At 40.6% G+C, this 19,189-nt stretch overlaps 1 protein-coding gene across 1 annotated transcript in view; it reads left to right on the forward strand.

Annotated features, from left to right (window-relative positions):
* LOC308421990 (uncharacterized protein C10orf67, mitochondrial) overlaps positions 1–19,189 on the forward strand; it is a gene marked incomplete at both ends in the record, with an annotated part of 98,669 nt that overhangs the window by 47,609 nt on the left and 31,871 nt on the right. The window contains 4 exons of the mRNA XM_080918484.1: positions 1,550–1,621; positions 15,252–15,314; positions 15,657–15,736; positions 15,811–15,876. Of these exons, the coding sequence (XP_080774610.1) occupies positions 1,550–1,621; positions 15,252–15,314; positions 15,657–15,736; positions 15,811–15,876 (281 nt within the window). The remainder of the gene's footprint in view (positions 1–1,549; positions 1,622–15,251; positions 15,315–15,656; positions 15,737–15,810; positions 15,877–19,189) is intronic.

Consider the following 19,189-nt stretch of genomic DNA (forward strand, 5'->3'; position numbering starts at 1 on the left):
TTGATACTACTTAATATAGGCCTTGCTGGGCATCAGTTACTGTCCTCTCAAATAGCAAGATGTTATAAGACACATTTCTATTCAGTTCTGATCAATGCTTAAAGTGAGACTGCTTCAGATGTCCATGAGATGAATAAATAAATATATTTCCCATCACCTTTTCATTTCAAATAAGTTTAACCATAACTAGAATCATTAGCATAACTTATAAATTTATATTTAACAAGTGTAAGTACTATTGAAGCACATGTTAATAGAATACATTGATAGGCTCCCAGGACCCAACAGGAATGAGATTAGCTGGAATACCCAACAAAGGGGAGGGAGAACCTGTAGAGACCATATGCAGTGGTTAGGTAACCCCCCCCATCCCACCCGCCTTGGAGAATGGGACCAGCCACTCACCTCCAAATTCTTAACCCAGAAGGGCTCCTGTCTAAAGAAATTACAGGGACAAAATGTAGAGCAGAGACTGAAGAAAGGCCATCCAGAGACTGTCCCACCTAGCGATCCATCTCAAATACAAAAACTAAACCTAGACAACATTGCAGACAGCAAGAAGTGCTTGCTGACAGGAGCCTGAAATAGCTGGGTTCTGAGAGGCTCTGCCAGAGCCTGAGAAACACAGAGGGAGAGACTCATAGCCAACCATAGAACTGAGAATGTAGACCCAACTGGAGGAGTTAGAGACAGAACTGAAAGAGCTGAAGGGGTTTGCAACCCCATAGGAAAAACAACAATATCAACTAACCAATCCCCCCCCCCAGAGCTCCCAGGGACTAAACCACCAACCAAAGAGTACACATGGAGGGACCCATGGCTCTAGCTGCATATGTAGCCAAGGATGGCCTTATTGAGCATCAAGGAGAGGCCTTTGGCCCTGTGAAGTCTCGATTTCCCCAGTGTAGGGGAAAGCCAGGGTAGTGAGGTGGGAGTTGGTGGGTGGGAGGGGAAGCACCTTCATAGAAGCAGGATCGGGGGCATGACAAAGAGGGGGTTCTGGAGGAGAAACCAGGAAAGGGGATGACATTTGAAATGTATACATAAAGTATTCAATAAAAAAAAAACCCAAAAGGCCATTACTTATCAGCAAAGTCAATTAAACTTAGCCCTCTGGATATTATTAAACTTACTCCCCAGGCTATAAGAAAAATAGAGAATATTTTGATAGAATTATTTTTATGACTGGAAATCAGTATTAACTCATAAAACAAATTTTAATTTCTTTCTATTGTTGGGAATTAGCTGTAAAATTATCATGTATTTTTAAAAAATTATAATGAAGAATATAAAAATAAAATGTATCAAATATACTTAATAAGCAAACAATATATGTATCTATATAATCTATCATGTGAAAAGGGGTAAATACATGCTAACAACTGAAATAATCACACATGTATTTCTGTTCACTTAAGGGACTTTTTTCTAAGTACAAGCTTGTTTTCTAATATATTTAGCATATAATATGTTTCAGGTGTTTTGTAATGATTCCTTCTTTTTAATCTTTGCAAATCATAAATTATAATGTCCTCTTGTTTTTTTACAGATCAACAGACAAAAAGATGACATTGAAATTAAAAAAAAATATGGCAGCATATCCACCCGTTTTGGCAGCAAGGTTGTGTGGAACCTATCATCTATCTATCTGTCTATATATCTATCTATCTATCTATCTATCTATCTATCTATCTATCTATCTATCTATCATCTATCTATCTATCTATCTATCATCTATCTATCATCTATCTATCATCTATCTATCTATCATCTATCTATCTATCTATCTATCTATCTATCTATCATCTATCTATCATCTATCTATCATCTATCATCTATCACCTATCTATCATCTATCTATCTATCATCTATCTATCATCTATCTATCATCTATCTATCATCTATCTATCTATCTATCATCTATCTATCTATCATCTATCTATCTATCTATCATCTATCTATCTATCTATCATCTATCTATCTATCTATCATCTATCTATCTATCATCTATCTATCATCTATCTATCTACCTACATATCATCTATCTACCTATCTAGCATTTATCTATTATCTATTACCTATCTATCATTTATATATCATCCATCTATCTCTATTGCTATTGTTCTCTCTTTGGGCTTAAGAACATCCCACTGCTTTCTCATATATGAGTTTAAATAAAAGGGCTTGATATCAAGAGTAGATAATGCTCTTGCAGAATAGCTTGGTTCCTGGCACATAACCCAAACCCCAGCTCTAGAGGATGCAGTATCTTATTCTGAACTTTGAGGACACACTAGCATCCATGTACACACACACACACACACACACACACACAGAGAGAGAGAGAGAGAGAGAGAGAGAGAGAGAGAGAGATTGGAGTAAATCTTTTTTATATATAAGAAAACAAAATGATTGTTAGGTGAGAGATAGAAGCTGAGGGAAGTAGGGAGGGGAAAAAGGAAATGAATGGTAGAGCCATTTTTTTCAGGTACACTGCTATAAGCCCTAGAACACAACCCTCAAACTTCCCCTTTCTGCTTTCCCCTCCTTCCCACCTTTATATAAACTTCAGATAGCCACCTTGCCAGCTTAACAAAGACTGTCCTTACAGCTGCTGCCAAGGAATGTATCTGTTTCGAGGTTTTGGTTTTTTTTTTTTTGTTTTGTTTTGTTTTGTTTTTTTCTAGAACAATGGAATACAGGGACACCCAATTCCAGTTACCACTCAAAGTGGGTTGTACAACTAAGAACAAGGGCAGATTAGCATCTGCTGAGAATAAAACACCCACTCTGGGATTCCTATTGGGGGGGGGACAGGTAAGGGATGCAACTCTAAAGGTATAATGAGAATAATTGTTGGCTCTTTTTGGGCAGAGAGGAACATTTGTCAAGGGAAGAGAGCCTTCTTTCCACATAATGCGTCAAGTAAGAGAGGGGTCACAGTTTGTGCGGCCTCCTTCAGCTTCCTTAAGTGCATCTCCAAAGATAAAAAAGAAGTTTTCGAAGAAATTTACTGGTGTCACAGTTGTTCCTTCTGCTACTATCTCTGAGACAACTGACGTTGCTCCTGCCACTTCTGAAATTTTTACCAATCTCCAAGCAAAGCCTTCAGACAAGCATGTAAGAACCATACACATCAGCACTATCTACTGCACTCTACATACTCAATGTGTACAGGGTTGTTGTCTTGTTAGCCTTTTTCAAGCCTCATGCCTCCCACTTCCTGCCCAGCAGCTTCTAGGCTCATTGTCTAACACACCCAATACTCCAGAGTAGGTGCTCTGGAATCTAACCAGGGTGTTCTTGGTAAGTTCCTTGGCTTTCTCAAAATGATACTCTGCTACCCACAGTGGACAGCATTCCATACTTTAGTTCATAAGCTTTAGTAAATCTCTGTTGGAATAGCAAAATCTGAGACCTACATTCTTAAGTGTTTGATAGGGTGAATTGCATTAACGTCTTGCCAATGTCTCCCTAAAGGAAATGGAAGGATCTGGTCCTTTTGCTCTCACAAGAGTTTACACTTCTTGGCTAGATGAAATAACCCTATTGGGAACAGATATGCATAACTTATAAGCTGTTGCTCTCCTTAGCCATGTTAAGAAACAATTCTCAGAAGATCTGCTGTTTGGTGGCTTGTGAGAGTTAGGGCAGCACTATTCCCTAAGCTTACTAAACTGCATACAAAGGAGAAAGCTATCTAAGTACAAATATTAATCACCCTCTGTTTCCTTACTGTGCGTACAGTATGACCAGATGATACAACTTCTTGCTGCTTTGACTTCACCATGATGGGTAGAACCCTGAAACCAAGAGTTAAAATAAACCCTTTCTCCCCTAAGGTTCTTTTGTAAGGGTATTGAATAAGAGTGACAGGTAACAAAGGTGTAGCTTATTATTGGGCAGTGTATTTCCCAAGACTACTTTCTAATGATCCTGGGGAGGACTGCCTTTGTGTTTAGCTATGGTGATAATGATGGGTCTTGGTGCACGTGGTTTGTGGGCATCATGAATTATGTAACTAGACAAGATTTTAGATCTAACTGGTGACTCACTGGGTCAATGTATAACCCCTAAGTGTAGACTGTCCACTTAGATGTTTAGCTCTTTTGTGTCCCCGAGTCATGTTCTACACGGTCCCATGTTCTTTATCCTCTACGGGTAGCAGAATCTGCCTATCTATAGGATACAGAAAGACAGAGCAGAATTATACAGTTGTGTGCATCTTGCTTCACAGAGGAGAAATGAAAGCATCTAGGCCTTTTAAACCATCTAATTACACAGGTAAATCACTCCCAGAGAGAGAGCGAGGAGAGACAGTGAGGGAGAGGGGGCAAGGGGAGAGAGAGAGATATCCAGCATTACTCTATCAGTGAAAGTCAGTCCACTTGGGAGGAAGCATCAAGAAGTGAGAGAAATCATTCTCAGTTGGGATAGTGGTACTTGCTTATGTGGTCCCAGCACTCAAGAGGCAAAGGCAGAGGCAGGAGGATCATTATGATTATGAGGCAAAGGCCAGCCTGGGCTACAATAGTGAGTCTGGGGCTAGCAAGTGTTATACTGCAAGCCCTGTCTCAAAAACAGAAGAAAACCAAGATAAAAGGGGGAGGGACAAAAGAAAGGAAAGAAGGAAGGATGGAAGATGTTTCCACTGCAGAAACTGAAACGCACAGTCAAATGGAACTGTCTGTCTGGCTCTCCCTACCCTTCCCTCCCCACCCTTCCCCCTCCTTTCTCTTTGACTCTGACTCTGTCTTTCTCTCTTTCTCTCTCCCTCTCTCTCCTCTCTCTCTCTCTCTCTCTCTCTCTCTCTCTCTCTCTCTCTCTCTCTCTCTCTCTCTCTCTCTCTCTCTCACACACACACACATGGCCATAGAAGATCAGGAGGTCCTTGCCAAAGAACCATAGTTATTCCACCTAGTTTTCCAAAAGCAAAAAGATTTTTAGGAATGTCTGGAGATGTAGCTCAGTGCTAGTCTGTATCTGGGGAAGTTTCTACCTGGCAAGGAGAGATAAGCCCGTGGCCTTACAAGGTCACTGACTTGTAATATTCACTTTGTGAATGTCCATTCTTGAAAAGTTTGAAACCACCTTTAAATGGATTCTGGAGGTTTTGCATAGAATCCACTTGAGCATGTTGTTACTTTGTTCAAGGCTAAGAGTGTCCAGGCCTTGGCTGAATTCAAGGGGCCCTAGTTTAAGCTTTGGGCTTAGTGAGCTGGTTCTGGGCATCTTGTTCCCAGTGGCCTATGAAGTAGGTACCTGTCAAGGATGTCTGGGCTCTACAATGCTAGATGCTGGCTATATAGGACAGAAGAGTAACAGCTAGGCCTAGCAGCTGAGCTCCCGCTGAGGTCCCAGCAGCAGGGGGCAGAGGCAGTAGCCACCTTCCCTGTTGCCTTTATGACCCCAAGGCTGGAACTGAATCTTAGAAATCTGGCTCAGAAGCTCCTGTGCCCTCAATATAGATAAAAGCTGAGGTTTCAACATCAAGAGAGGGACAGACACCCCCATCCCCCTCCCCCCACCCCCCACACTGCTGTCTTCACCCCCAACATATACACACTGCTGTCTCCCACTGAGGAGACACAACAGAGAAAGGAAAGCTGACTTAGGCTCTCTGAGAAGCACATTTTCAGTTGGCCTTTCTCCTGCTGTTCCATGCTCTTTGGATCAGAATGATTGCTATCTAGAGGTTTCCAGAGCTTCAGAGAGCATAGTATCAGTTGGTGAGACTCTCACTGTTTAACAGTAAGTAGTCATTGGACAAGAAGAGGGCCTGGGAACCTAAGCTGGTCCTTACATCTTAATTGATTCCATTTATAAATGTATTTTCTGGTCCACGGTTGTTGCTGTCACCTATGTTAGTAGTTCTGGTCCCAAGGGTCACCTTCCAGTGTGATGATACTTTTGTCAATGCACATTAACTCTGTCAATGCCACTCAGCTTAGAACTACCTTTAAATATTTAAAAGGGAGGGGGGAGGGGTGTCTTTAACCCCCTTGAAATGACCTCTCAAGGGCTTTGTAACGCCCACTACAGACAAACACTCACATGGAAAGCTCCCTGCAGGAACTTTTACATCAGCCATCTCACTCCCTAATTAATCATACTTATTTTTGAAATCTGTGTCACTTGGTGGGAACAAAGCACATGCTACCGTGGGGGAGGCAAACAGTGATAAAGGCAGTGCTTAGCCAGTCTGAAAAACACGGCACACGCATCGCTTTCAGATTTCAGCTCATAAGCGATTTCACAACGTAGAATTTGTGTTTGTTCAGGGTACTTATGTAAAGTTTATTTTTTGATAGCTATAAAACAGTTCAGATACTCAGGTTTCATGTATCAAGGTTAAACAGGATTCTTGGGTTTCCCTCCCCCTCAGCCAACACCCAGTAATTAGTTAATTAAGGTCACACCCAGTAAATACTTCTCTGGAGGACTTGAGAGCCTCCTTTGGGGTAGCCTGGTCTACAGTGACAAGCCATATGGCATGTGTCTGCTCAGGGCCCTTCTGTGTGGGAAAGAGAACAGGGGGACATGGTCAATCTTGTTTCCATTCTTCTCACAATGCAAAGCAATTCATGTAGGCCAGAAAGCAAAGGAACAAGAACTATACAATATTTAACATTTAACAATGACTAGTAAAACATTTCTGTAATAATTTGCAGTTATGACTATAATCATTCTGCAAACTAGTGGTTTTAAAATGATTATATGATACCAAAGCACTCTCTGTTTTTTCCACTATTCAACCCTTTTGTGTGGCTAAGTTACACAGACTTAAAATAGATGAAAATAAACTGTGCAAGTGAAGAAAGCCACGCACCTGTTTATTGTTTCAGTATTTTATTAGCTTCCCCTTGGCTGAGCCTGGCAAATCAAACTTTAGTTCTACAGAGTGCAGAGGGAAGCCAGAAACTTTGATAGTTGTTGAGCCTGGGATGTCTGGTAACTCGGTCATATAGAGAAGTTCCTGTGTGTGATGTGTGTGGTCTTAGGAGGAAGTCAGAAGGTATCTACTATATTTTGATTATTATGTTGATACAAAAGACTTCAACTTATAGTGGTTTTATTATGGCATGAACTCATGTATACATGTGTTGTATGTGTGTGCTGCATTTGCTTGTGTGTGTGTGTGTGTGTGTGTGAGTGTGTGTGTGTGTACTTGCTGTGTATGCTGTGTGTGTGAGTGTGTGCTGTATAACCCAGACTAACCTTCCAGGAGTTTCCAGGAGATTGTCTTGCCTTAATCTCCCTCTTGTTTTTGCAACAAGTGGTGAGGTCCCAGATGTGTGCCTCCACATCTGCTTCTGGGGATTGAACTCAACCTGTCAGGCTGAGGCAGGAGACACTTTCACCCAGAGAGTCATCTCCCTGGCCTTAAAGTTGCATCTTCATTTCCATAAGGTTAATGACTTCACCCTGTGGAAACAACTGCAGAGAATCACACACCTCGAACCATTGCAGACCAATCACAAACCTCAAACCATTGCAGACCAATCACACACCTCGATATTTGCTTTGTTTTAAAATCAAATGCCCCTAAAGAAATTGCTCTCTAGTTTCTGTGCTCAGAGACTTTACTGTCCGGCAACAGCCTGTTTAAATTAAAGTGAGTTTAGAGTCCGTACACAGTGACACTGCTTGACCTGGAGACCAGCCAGAGATCTGTGAGTCTGAAGTCAGCCTGGGCCACATAGTCTGTCTCATAAACTAATTAACAGGTTAATTAATTAAATAAAATTCTACCTAAAGGCAGGTTTTTATCTTTCATAAAACTTAATGTTGGGTAGTTTGATGGCGAATCAAACATGTATTTTCAATATACTTGGAACTAAAAATTGTTAGCATTTAGTATTTCCTGAACAAACAAAATGTGAAATGTTTAAAAGTCACGTGAAGGGCTTGATGCTGTTTAAGAGCTTTTTACATTTACTCGTTTGTGAGAGTGAGTTCTTTCCTTCTACTCTGTGAGTCCCAAGGACTTGAGTTGTCACCAAACTCAGTGCTGAGTGCTTGCACCTGTGGAACTATCATACCTGCCCAGACATTATACCTTTACCTCAATAGTTTTGTTGAGGGAAAAAAAAATGTAAAACTTCGTTACACAGCATGTTAGTCTAATTAAGCTAAAAAACTGGAGATTTGCCATTCTGCCAAAGGCAAGAAATATATAAATTGGCGATCTGAGTAATTTCCTAACCCTTCCCTGGTGGCGGGTGCTAGGTCCTAACCACATGTCATCCTTGGTTCTTTGGTTCCAATGGAGCAGGCATTTCACCCTCACCGTGCAGGGAGGCTTGTTCAGCTTCAGCCCCAGCTTTCTCTCATCCACGAGCTGACAGCAGAGCCCAGTGCTGTAGCTTGTACCATGCTAAGCCACACTGCCCGTTGCTGGGATTAAGGCTGCTGCTTGGCATTGCCCACTGTCCCAGACAGGCCCCAGTATCCATGCTTGCAAGGACCACACCTGAGGAGGCACTGGATATGGGTGGTACTAGCTCTCTGCTAAGTTCTAGCTCCTGCAACCTAGCATCTGTTCAGCTGTGACCTCTTTAACCTGAGAGCCCCAGGCCTCAGCTTCCTCCTTAAATCCCAATAATTGGTCTAGAGAGTTAAGATACATCAATATTTTTTTTCTCTTTGGGATTTTAAGCTTTTCTCCATTTCATATGCCTCTGGTTTTCTCCTTAACGTAATATGTTTATTCATTAATGAAACTGACTAATCCCAGCACTTCAGAAGAGGCTGAGGCAGGAGCATCACACGCTTCAAGGCCAGCTTATGCTAAATGACAAGATGATCTCCCAACAAAAGAACTTGTAAAGGAGCAGGAAAGAAAACTGGAGTTATGAAAGGAACACTGTTTATTCCGTTCTTATTACGTTTCCCTTTCAACTTTCATTGCCTAGGACTTCAAGGCCGTGAGTTCCATTCCCAGCACCCCCAACCCCCTCCCCAAGTTTCCTTTCTATATTTGCTTTGCAGCAGAGAGATTCTGTGTACTTGGGTGTTTGTCGTCCAATCCTCAGGCCACCTCTTAATTTCTGTGTATGTGCTTATTATTATATAGTGTCCTACATTTACTATTTGATATGCATTATAAAGTTCATCATTAACAAACCCTCTGCAGGGTGCAAGGACGGGTCTCTCGGACCATCCGAACTGCTCTGAAACCTTTGTATGTTCTGCCCACAAAGACTAACCTTTTCATATGCCTCTAATTCTTATTTCTTCACCTTGCATGGCTACCCCCTGTTGTTTTCGTGGTGTTCAAAGGTAGTTGTTTGCTAGCAGGATAACAATAATGTTTATATAAAGGTCAGTTGATTATTTAGTGAATGTTCAGATTTAAAAAAAAAATCATTTCTTCCTTAGTGCCTTAATTTCCTTTCCTGCCACCATGGTAAAACGCCCTGACCAAAGCAGTTTGGGGTGAGAAGGGTGTATCCTGGCTCTCGGTTCCTGACAGGAGTTTGTGGCAGCAGTAACTGTCAGAAAGCAGAGAAGAGTGAGCAGTGTTGTTAGTCAGCCTCTTCTTTATGCAGTCTAACACCCAACGGTAAATAATGGTGGACTCACTTTCAGGATAGGCCCTCCTATCTCTAATGGCCAAACCAGGAAGACCAATCAAAGAGCTAGGTCATCCTTCACAAGCATGCGCAGAAGCTTGCTCTCTCACCGAGTCTCTGTCTCATCAAGTTGGTAGTTGAGAGTAACTATCACAGTAAGTTAAAGATGATTTTGACTGTGATGCATTTGAGGGGGGGTAGAAATGCCTTTCACTGAGTTCAGAAAGAATGGCCAGAGCTGTGTATCAACAGGAATTAGGAGAGAAAAAACTTTTGGCAAGAAAAAAGAAAGAGGAAGGAAGGAAGAAAGGAAGGAAAAACAGGTATATGTGGATATTACAAGGAATGTAGCACATTTTATGGCAGTTAATAAGCATAACGATGTTTCTTCTATTACAAACCTTTGTCTTTGACTCCAAATTTAAGAAGTTGTTTCATGTAAGTTCTTAAAATTTTTAAGGCATGAGTTCTAATATAAGCAAAAATTTTTTGTACCCGGTGCCCACAGAGGTCAAAGAGAGCATTAGATTCTCTAGAACTGGAGTTACTGGTGGCCATGAGCCACCAGGCAGACGCTGGAAATGGAACTTGGGTTCACAACAAGCACAGCCAGTGCTTGTAACTGCTGAGCCATCTCTCTAGCCCCTAAAATGAATACTCTCAGTTTTGAAATGTTAGTTCTGAACTCAAAAGAGGAACATCCTTGTGGAAATGATTCATAATCATCTTTGACAGTGCAAATACAGTCATTTAAACTTCTATTCTCCCTCTCAGGGAAGAATAGTGTCCCATTAAAGTGACCATCCTCTCTCATTTCCGCCTTTGCTTGGCCGTCCAGTGTTTGCACCTGTGCACATGTGCCAATGCAATGACCACATAAGGAGCAGCATGTGTATTCCAGAGAAACAGGAATGTCAGCAGCTGGCAAAACAGAATGGCAGAGCCAGGACGCAATAGAATGGGCTGTAGCAAGGTGGAAAATTTGACTTGGGACAAGGAACAAATATTGTAGTCAACATGAGGTGCTTTGCTTTCTTTTGTTTTGTTTTTAATGAAAAGAAATGGTATCTCCGGTGCCATGATTGCACTATCTTTTGGGAAGACTGAATAATTATTGACATCACAGAAGATATGTCATAGCATACTCTCATCTCTAGTTCCATAGTTGGTCATCCGTTGGGAAAAAAATAGATTAAAAATTGGTACTGAATTTCACCACAAATCCAAATACAAAACATTAATAAAATAAATCTCCAATCCCTGACATGAATTTGGATACTGTAAAATAATACATCAGTACCTTTCAGTATGGCATTTTGTTTTTTATTTTGTTTTCCTAAATGTCTGAGGTGGGCTTTTTTAAAACTTGAGTTACATTTCTCTACCATTGTGGTGAAAACCTTGAGATGCTTGGAGCGTTTGTCCAGTGACCTCAGTGGTCTGCAGCTCTGAGTTCACCCTGTACCACATGCCTTTGTAGAGAGACCATCCAAGTACACTGTCCCTGTTGGGGCCAAATGGATGGTGTGGTCCTTAAATGTGTCAGTCTCCTGTTATTTGGATGACCTTTTTTTTTTTTTCCATTTCCAGTGGTTAAAAAAGATCTATGTTAAAACTCAGTGATACAAGGCTGCCTTCAGTCATGGTGAACCTGTAATTTTGATTAATTGTTATTTTTGTCTGTTTGTTTTGTGAGACAGTCCATATATATTTCAGGCTGGCCTCGAACTCACAACCAAGGATGTTGCACTTCTAAGCCTTCACCCCCATCTCCTGAGTGCTGGCACCACTACTTCTGCTGGTCAGGGTTTGGACCAGCAGTTTCCATGTTCTTGGCTTCTTATTCAAAGACATGAATTAAAAGTCTACATAGATCTTAAAGTAACAAGGAAGCTTCATTCACATCAAAGCAGAGGTAGAGACCAGAAGGAAATATACTGTCAATACCGACAGCAAGGCCATTCAAATGAACGTTTCCACGGCCTCAGTCATTGCTTAAAAATTCCTTGGCTTTAAAAGAAGTTTTCTCATTAAAAAGTACAGTTCAGGTGCTTCTGTTTTGACTGACAGATTAAGTCATACAAATGTTTTCTCTACTATGCGTGTCTTTCTAGAATACGTAATCGTATGATATTCCACCATGCATAGACATAAGGTGAAGACTGAGTTCTTCCTGAAAGGCCATTTTAATGATATAATTGCCCTATTGCACACACACCCAAACACTAGCTTAAGACAGAGGGGCTTCCTACTCTCTAACTGGACACAAAGAAAGTGCCAGTGAACAGAATCTGTGTAACTTGGATGTTTGTTAAGGAAAGGAGAAACTTAGGGCATTGTTCAGAGGGGGTTGGTGTGCACCTCCACACAGATTGGTGCCCTCAGTTAACAGGTGGCTAGGTGCATTATGCAGAAAAAGAGATGTACCCATGCACATGCAGATAAGCATCTCAGAATGCCAAGTGCATTGTCAAGAAGAGGGTTATGCACACAGCCCAAGCCAAGTGGAGCCTCAAGTTAGTAAACTGTTCACTCTTCTTGCCTGCCTCGCCACCAAAGCAGGCTTATGTGTGCTGGTGATTGAGTTCTGAGCTTTCTGTGCACTGGATCAGCACTATGCCAACTGAGCTACATTCTCAGTCCTGAATTAAGTCTGCTGCTGAGTCTCAACACACTCTGCTTAGTACACCAATTTCAATTGTGTTTAATCAATGTAGTTGTCATACTTTTTTGTCACTTTTATTCCATGGCTCCCCCTGTCCCCAGTCTATAGAATAGTGTTGCATCCATATAAGCTGGGTCTTAGAGTTGGAAATACTCTCTCAGATACACCCAGAACCATGCTTCACATACACAGGATCGGAGATTGTTCAGTGTGCCGAACTTTGCTGTGGCTCTTCAGCAACACTGGGCACGGCAACGTGCGTTCATTACAGCACTTGGAGGTAGGGACAGAAGAATCCTTGGGCCTTGTGGGCCAGCCAATCCAGCCAATCAGTGAGTTGCAGGTTCAGTGAGAGATCTTTATATTTATAAGGTAGAAAGTGATAAAGGAAGAATCCTTCTCTCCCTCCCTTCCAGAATCCCTCCCAACAAACACACACCAAACAAACAAAATAATAATCTTATGAGCACTTCTAAATCTGGTCAAGAAAAGAATCAATTGACGTGGGTTAAGGGGCTCTCTGCCAAGACTGACCTCCTGAGTTTGGAACTCACATGGCAGAGAGAACCAACCCCAAAATTGTTCTCTGGTAACCACATGTGCCCTGTGGCCCCATGTCTCTCTCTCTCTCTCTCTCTCTCTCTCTCTCTCTCTCTCTCTCTCTCTCTCTCTCTCTCTCTCTCTCTCACACACACACACACACACACACACACATGCATGGACACACACACTAAAATAATAAAAATAATTTAAAAATAGATTGACCATCAAAATCCAGAGCTAAATGCAATCTGATGCTGTGATTTCTTTGAACACTCCTCCTGCACCACCTACACAGATTACAGCTTTGTGTACGTGAGTTTGAGCAAACAGACATAGGTAAGTGACTGATTTGTATCATCCAGAAGCTACTCCAAATTGAGCACTTACCAGTCTGGGTAGTAGTCGTTATCTGCCCATCAACCACTGGTACCTCCCACTTGGCAGGTTTGCACCATCCCTTCAGCTGTTTTTGGTTATCTGAGGGGAGCTCTTTCTCTTTAGAATGTCTGAAGCTCAGCTCTCTCTAATCCTTACTCCAAGACCTGGCTTCAGACATTCCTTTGCACAGTCAAATCTACCAAGAAAGGCAATGGACCATGAAGCTATGAGGAAATCAAAGAATATTACTTGAAAATGCAGTGGTAGTGTTGAGTAGGAAGTTTTCTACTACTATATAGAAATATACTGTTGATTAACCAAGATTTGTGTCTGTGCATGCATGCATATGTACATGTGTGTGTGTATGTGAGAGTGTGTGTATATCAGTGTATGTGTACATGTGTGTGTGCATGTGAGTGTGTGTGTGCATGTGAGTGTATGTGTGTGCATGTGAGTGTGTATGTGTACGTGTGTGTGTGTGTGTGTGTGTGTGTATTTCTGGAGATAGAACTAAAAACTCATGTGAACTAGCTAAATATTCTGCCACTAAGCTATGCCTATAAGCCCAGCCAGGAGTTTCATACATAATATATACTTGTTTATTGGTGAATTCAGATGGGTATGAGCATATGCCCATTAGGATTCATTGAGCTGTCATTCCTCTGGAACCATGTGACTGACACTCTTTCTCTCCTCCTCATCCCCTCCCTCCTCTTCCTTCTTTTTTTTCCTCCTCCTCCCTCTTTCCCTCCCCCTTCTTCTTTTTTAAACAGGGCTGCTTGGGGTTGGTCTGGTGCTGCTTATATTCAAATGCTAAATTCTGTACTCCAAGATCTGGTTGCTCCAAGAGCAGATCCTCATACACCAGCCTTTGCTGTTCTGCAACCCTTGCACCCCAATTTTAAACTATTCATTAAATAAAATGGGCAGCAGCCAATGGGGGGATAGGAGAGGTGGTGTTTGAGTTACCAGGCTTGGGGTATCAGGCAGGGATCATGAGAGAGGAGGAAGAAGGACTAAGTCACCATGGAGTAAATGGACCCTGACCTCTAGCCATGAGAGCTAGCCTGTTGAAGTAGGAATGGCCCAGGTGGAACAAGGTGAGTGATATCTCGGGGTTACTGACAGGTTATGTAAACAAAATCGCTTAGAGGGTTGGTATCTGCCTGGCTTTACTGCTTTCAAGCTTATAATAAATCTAAAGGTGTTTTGTGCCTTTTATTTTGAAACTATATAAGCTAAATGGTAAAAATTTTTATCCCAACACGGGGTCTCTCACTAGTCTTAACAGTAAGTTCAAGGATCCACCTGTCTCCTCTTCCCCCTCTCTAGGATTACACCCTGAAGACACCAAAATCCGAATTTTTAACATGGATTCTGGACATGGTGGTGTTAACAAGACAAGTACTCACCAATTTTCTCCAAGCTTCTAGGCACAATATATTTTCTCACTTCCAAATAACCTGCCAGCCCTTCTAACAGAAAAGTATAGCAACAGTGGCAACTTGCTATGATTTTCAAGTACCTGGGTGGTTTTTTTGTTTGTTTGTTTTGTTTTTGGGGTTTTTTTTGCTGATGTTTGTTTGTTTTTGTTTTTTAAACATTTCTGGCTTTAATGGAAAATCACTTCCTGCCTCACTTTTTCAAACGGGTAAACGTACGGGGCTGGAAAGACTGCTCAAGTGGTTAAGAGCTCTCATTGCTCTTTCAATTCCCAGCATCTACACGGTGACTAGCAACTGTGCATAGCCCCAGTTCCAGGAAATTGAATGCCTTCTGACTTCTGTGGGCCCCAAGCACACAGGTGGCGTACATACAAGCAGAACACTCATGCACATAAAGTCTTTTCAAAGGCTTTAGATATATAATGGCAATACTTGACCCAGCCATAGCTGTCATTTTCCAACTGTGCATGTGCCTTGTGCACACTGCACTTTAGGGGTTAAGTGAGACATCGAGGACCTCTGGGCCACAGATGGCATTTTTTGAGTCGATTTCCTATAAAAAAGATAAGACAAAAAGGAAACTATCTTGATGGATTAGTCGTTAATCTGACGTTTTGTCTTCACCATGGCTCTTTCTCTCCACAGGTTACCTTTCTTCTACCTAATATGGTGCCCGAAGATCTACTTCTGAAATTTCAGATGGTTAAGGTATGAAAATGACCTCTAGGAACTCAATTATTAACCTCATGCCCACTTAGAGATTCCAGCCAGTCCTAAGAGGTAACAAAACAGACCATTACAGGAAATAGAAGTGTTCATTTTCAAAGTCTTCTGACTTCCACAGACTTTCAAGGGTGTCTCATTGCTCTCTCAAGAGAACCTCAAAGTTTCTCTCAGGGGTTATTTACTGTTTAGCAGAAATAGCCCTTTCTCCTTGAGGAGGGAAGAGTGGTTCTGTTCATGTCCTTAACCTCATGCTGTGGTTTTTTTTTTTTTTTTTTTTTTTTTTTTTGTTTTTGTTTTTGTTTTTGTTTTTGTTTTAATTTAAAGGAAGAAGAAAAAAGAGTTTTGGAGAACCAAATAGCTATTTATAAAACTGCATTGGAAGAGGAAGAGAAGAGATTGGAAAGGTACCAGGCTTAATGATTCATTTCTGTCCATTTACATCAGAGGCACCAGTTAACCACCTGAAAATGTATTCCAGGTTTAAAAGGGATTCTGATCAGGCCAACAAAAGCTGGGAGAAGAAATTCCTCATCCTCAGGAACAGGTACAGTGTGGAGATATAAAACTTGGACTTGTAGAAATACTTCATTCTTTGAGACAATGAGGACTCCTCTGTTTTTCTTTATATATTAACTAATGCTAAAGGGCCTCACGTACTTTTAATATGAAACACAATATAATTGGTGGAGAATAAAGAAGTATTCAGAGTCATATAAAAGAAAGAGGGGGGGCTGGAGAGATAGCTCAGCAGTTAAGAGCACTGACTGCTCTTCCAGAGGTCCTGAGTTCAATTCCCAGCAACCGCATGGTGGCCTGCAACCCTCTGTAATAGGACCCGGTACCCTCTTTTGATGTGGCTAAAGATATATTAAGTAAATAAGTCTTTTAAAAATATAATTAAAAGAAAGAGGAATTTAAGACATCATTCTCTAGTTCATTGTTTCCATCCTGAATGTAATCTGACATATCTAGGCACCATTCTCAGCAGCAGTTTAGACCTAATGATAAAAATTGGTCTGCAATCAGAATCATACCCGATTTCTCAAATGAGACTATGAAAGCTAGAAGAGCCTGGACAGACATCATGTAGACACTAAGAGAGCACAAGTCCCAGCCCAAGATGCTATACAGAGCAAAACTATCCATCACCATAGATGGAGAGATGAAGATATTCCAAGACAAAACTAATTTACACAATATCTGACCACAAACACAGCACTAAAACCAATTATAGGTGGAAAGCCCAATACAATGAGGGGAACTATATCCTAGTAAAAATGAGAAAACTCTTAAGCAAGAAAACCAAAAGGAGAAAGAGACACAGGCACAATTCAACTTACAAAAGCAACAATAGCAGGAAACAGCAACCACTATTCCTTGATATCTATTAACATAAATGGACTCAACTCCCCAATAAAAAGATATAGGCTATCAGACTGGATACATAAAACCCAGCATTTTGCTGCATACATGAAACTCATCTCAGAGACAAAGACAGACACTAACTCAGAGTAAAAGGTTGGGGAAAAAACTTCCAAACAAACGGCCCCAAGAAGAAAGCTGGAGTGGCTATTCTAATATCGAATAAAGTAAATTTCCAACCAAAACATATCAAAAAAGATAAGGAAGGACACTTTTTACTTATTACAGGGGAAATCTGTCAGGAGGAACTCTCGATCCTTAACATATATGCTCCAAATACAAAAGCACCCATATTCATAAAAGAAACCCTACTAAAGCTCAAAAAATACATTTCACCACACACAATAATAGTGGGAGACTTTAATACCCCACTCACACTAATGGACAAATCATGGAAACAGAAACTGAACAAGGACACTGTAAAACGGGCAGAGACTATGAACCAATTGAAATTAATAGATGTCTACAGAACATATCATCCTAAAACAAAAGAATACACCTTCTTCTCAGCACCTCATGGCACCTTCTCAAAAATTGACCACATAATTGGACACAGAACAAGCCTCAATCAATATAAGAAGATTGAAATACTCCCATGCATCCTTTCAGATCACCATGGTCTAAGGCAGGTCTTTAATAACAACAAAGACAACAAAAAGCCCATATATACATGGAAACTGAACAATGCTCTATTAAATGATAGCAGGGTCAAAGAAGAAATAAAGAAAGAAATTAAGGATTTTCTAGAATTTAATGAAAATGAAAACACGACATACCCAAACCTATGGGATGCAATGAAAGCAGTACTGAGAGGAAAACTCATAGCTCTGAGTGCTTCCAAAAAGAAACTGGAGAGAGCATACACTAGCAACCTGACAGCACAATTGAAAGCTCTAGAACAAAAGGAAGCAGATATACCCAAGAGGAGTAGACAGCAAGAAATAATCAAACTTAGGGCAGAAATAGACCAAATAGAAACAAAAAGAACCATTGAAAGAATCAACAAAATCAAGAGCTGGTTCTTTGAGAAAATCAACAAGATTGATAAACCCTTAGCCAGACTAACTAGAGGGCAAAGAGAGAGTATCCAAATTAACAAAATCAGAAAGGAAAGTGGAGAAATAACAACTGAAACTAAGGAAATTCAAGAAATCATCAGATCATACTACAAAAGCCTATACTCAACAAAGCTGGAAAATCTGGAGGAAATGGATGAATTCCTAGACAGATACAAGATATAAAAGTTAAACCAGGACCAGGTAAACCATCTAAATAATCCCATAACACATAAAGAAATAGAAGCAGTCATCAAAAGCCTTCCAAAAAAAAAAAAAAAAAAAAAAAAAAACCCAGGTCCAGATGGGTTCAGGGCAGAATTTTATCAGACATTTGTTGACAACATAATACTAATACTCTTCAAACAATTCCACAAGATAGAAACAGATGGAATCCTACCTAACTTATTTTTTTGAGGCTACAATAACCCTCGTCCCTAAACCACACAAAAACCCTACAAGGACAGAAAACTTCAGATCAATCTCACTTATGAACATTGATGCAAAAATACTCAACAAAATCCTTGCAAACCGAATCCAAGTACACATCAAAATGATCATTCACCATGATAAAGTAGGCTTCATCCCTGGGATGCAGGGATGGTTTAATATACAAAAATCTATCAATGTAATCCACCATATAAACAAACTCAAAGAACAAAACCACATGGTCATCTCACTAGATGCTGAGAAAGCATTTGACAAAATTCAATACCCCTTCATGTTAAAATTCTTGGAAAGAACAGGAATCCAAGGCCCATACCTAAACATAATAAAAGCAATATACAGCAAACCAATAGCCAACATCAAACTTAACAGTGGGAAACTTGAAGCAATCCCACTAAAATCAGGGACTCGACAAGGCTGCCCACTCTCCCTCTACCTATTCAACATAGTACTGGAAGTCCAGGCTGGAGCAATTAGACAGCAAAAGGAAATCAAAGGGATACAAATTGGAAAGGAAAAAGTAAAAACATCACTATTTGCAGATGACATGATAGTATACTTAAGTGACCCCACAAATTCTACCAGAAAACTTCTACAGCTGATAAACAAGTTCAGCAAAGTGGCTGGATATAAACTTAACTCAAACAAATCAGTAGCCTTCCTGTATTCAAAGGACAAACATGTGGATAAAGAAATTAGGGAAAAGATACCCTTCACAATAGTCACAAAAACTATGAAATACCTTGGTGTGACTCTAACTAAGCAAGTAAAGGACCTGTATGAAAAGAACTTCAAACCTCTAAAAAAGGAAATTGAGGAAGATCTCAGAAAATGGAAAGATCTCCCATGCTCATGGATTGGAAGGATCAACATTTTTAAAATGGCCATCTTACCAAAGCAATCTACAGATTTAATGCAATCCCCATCAAAATT

Source organism: Micromys minutus, assembly GCF_963924665.1.
Source record: "Micromys minutus genome assembly, chromosome: 6".
NCBI lineage: Eukaryota > Metazoa > Chordata > Mammalia > Rodentia > Muridae > Micromys > Micromys minutus.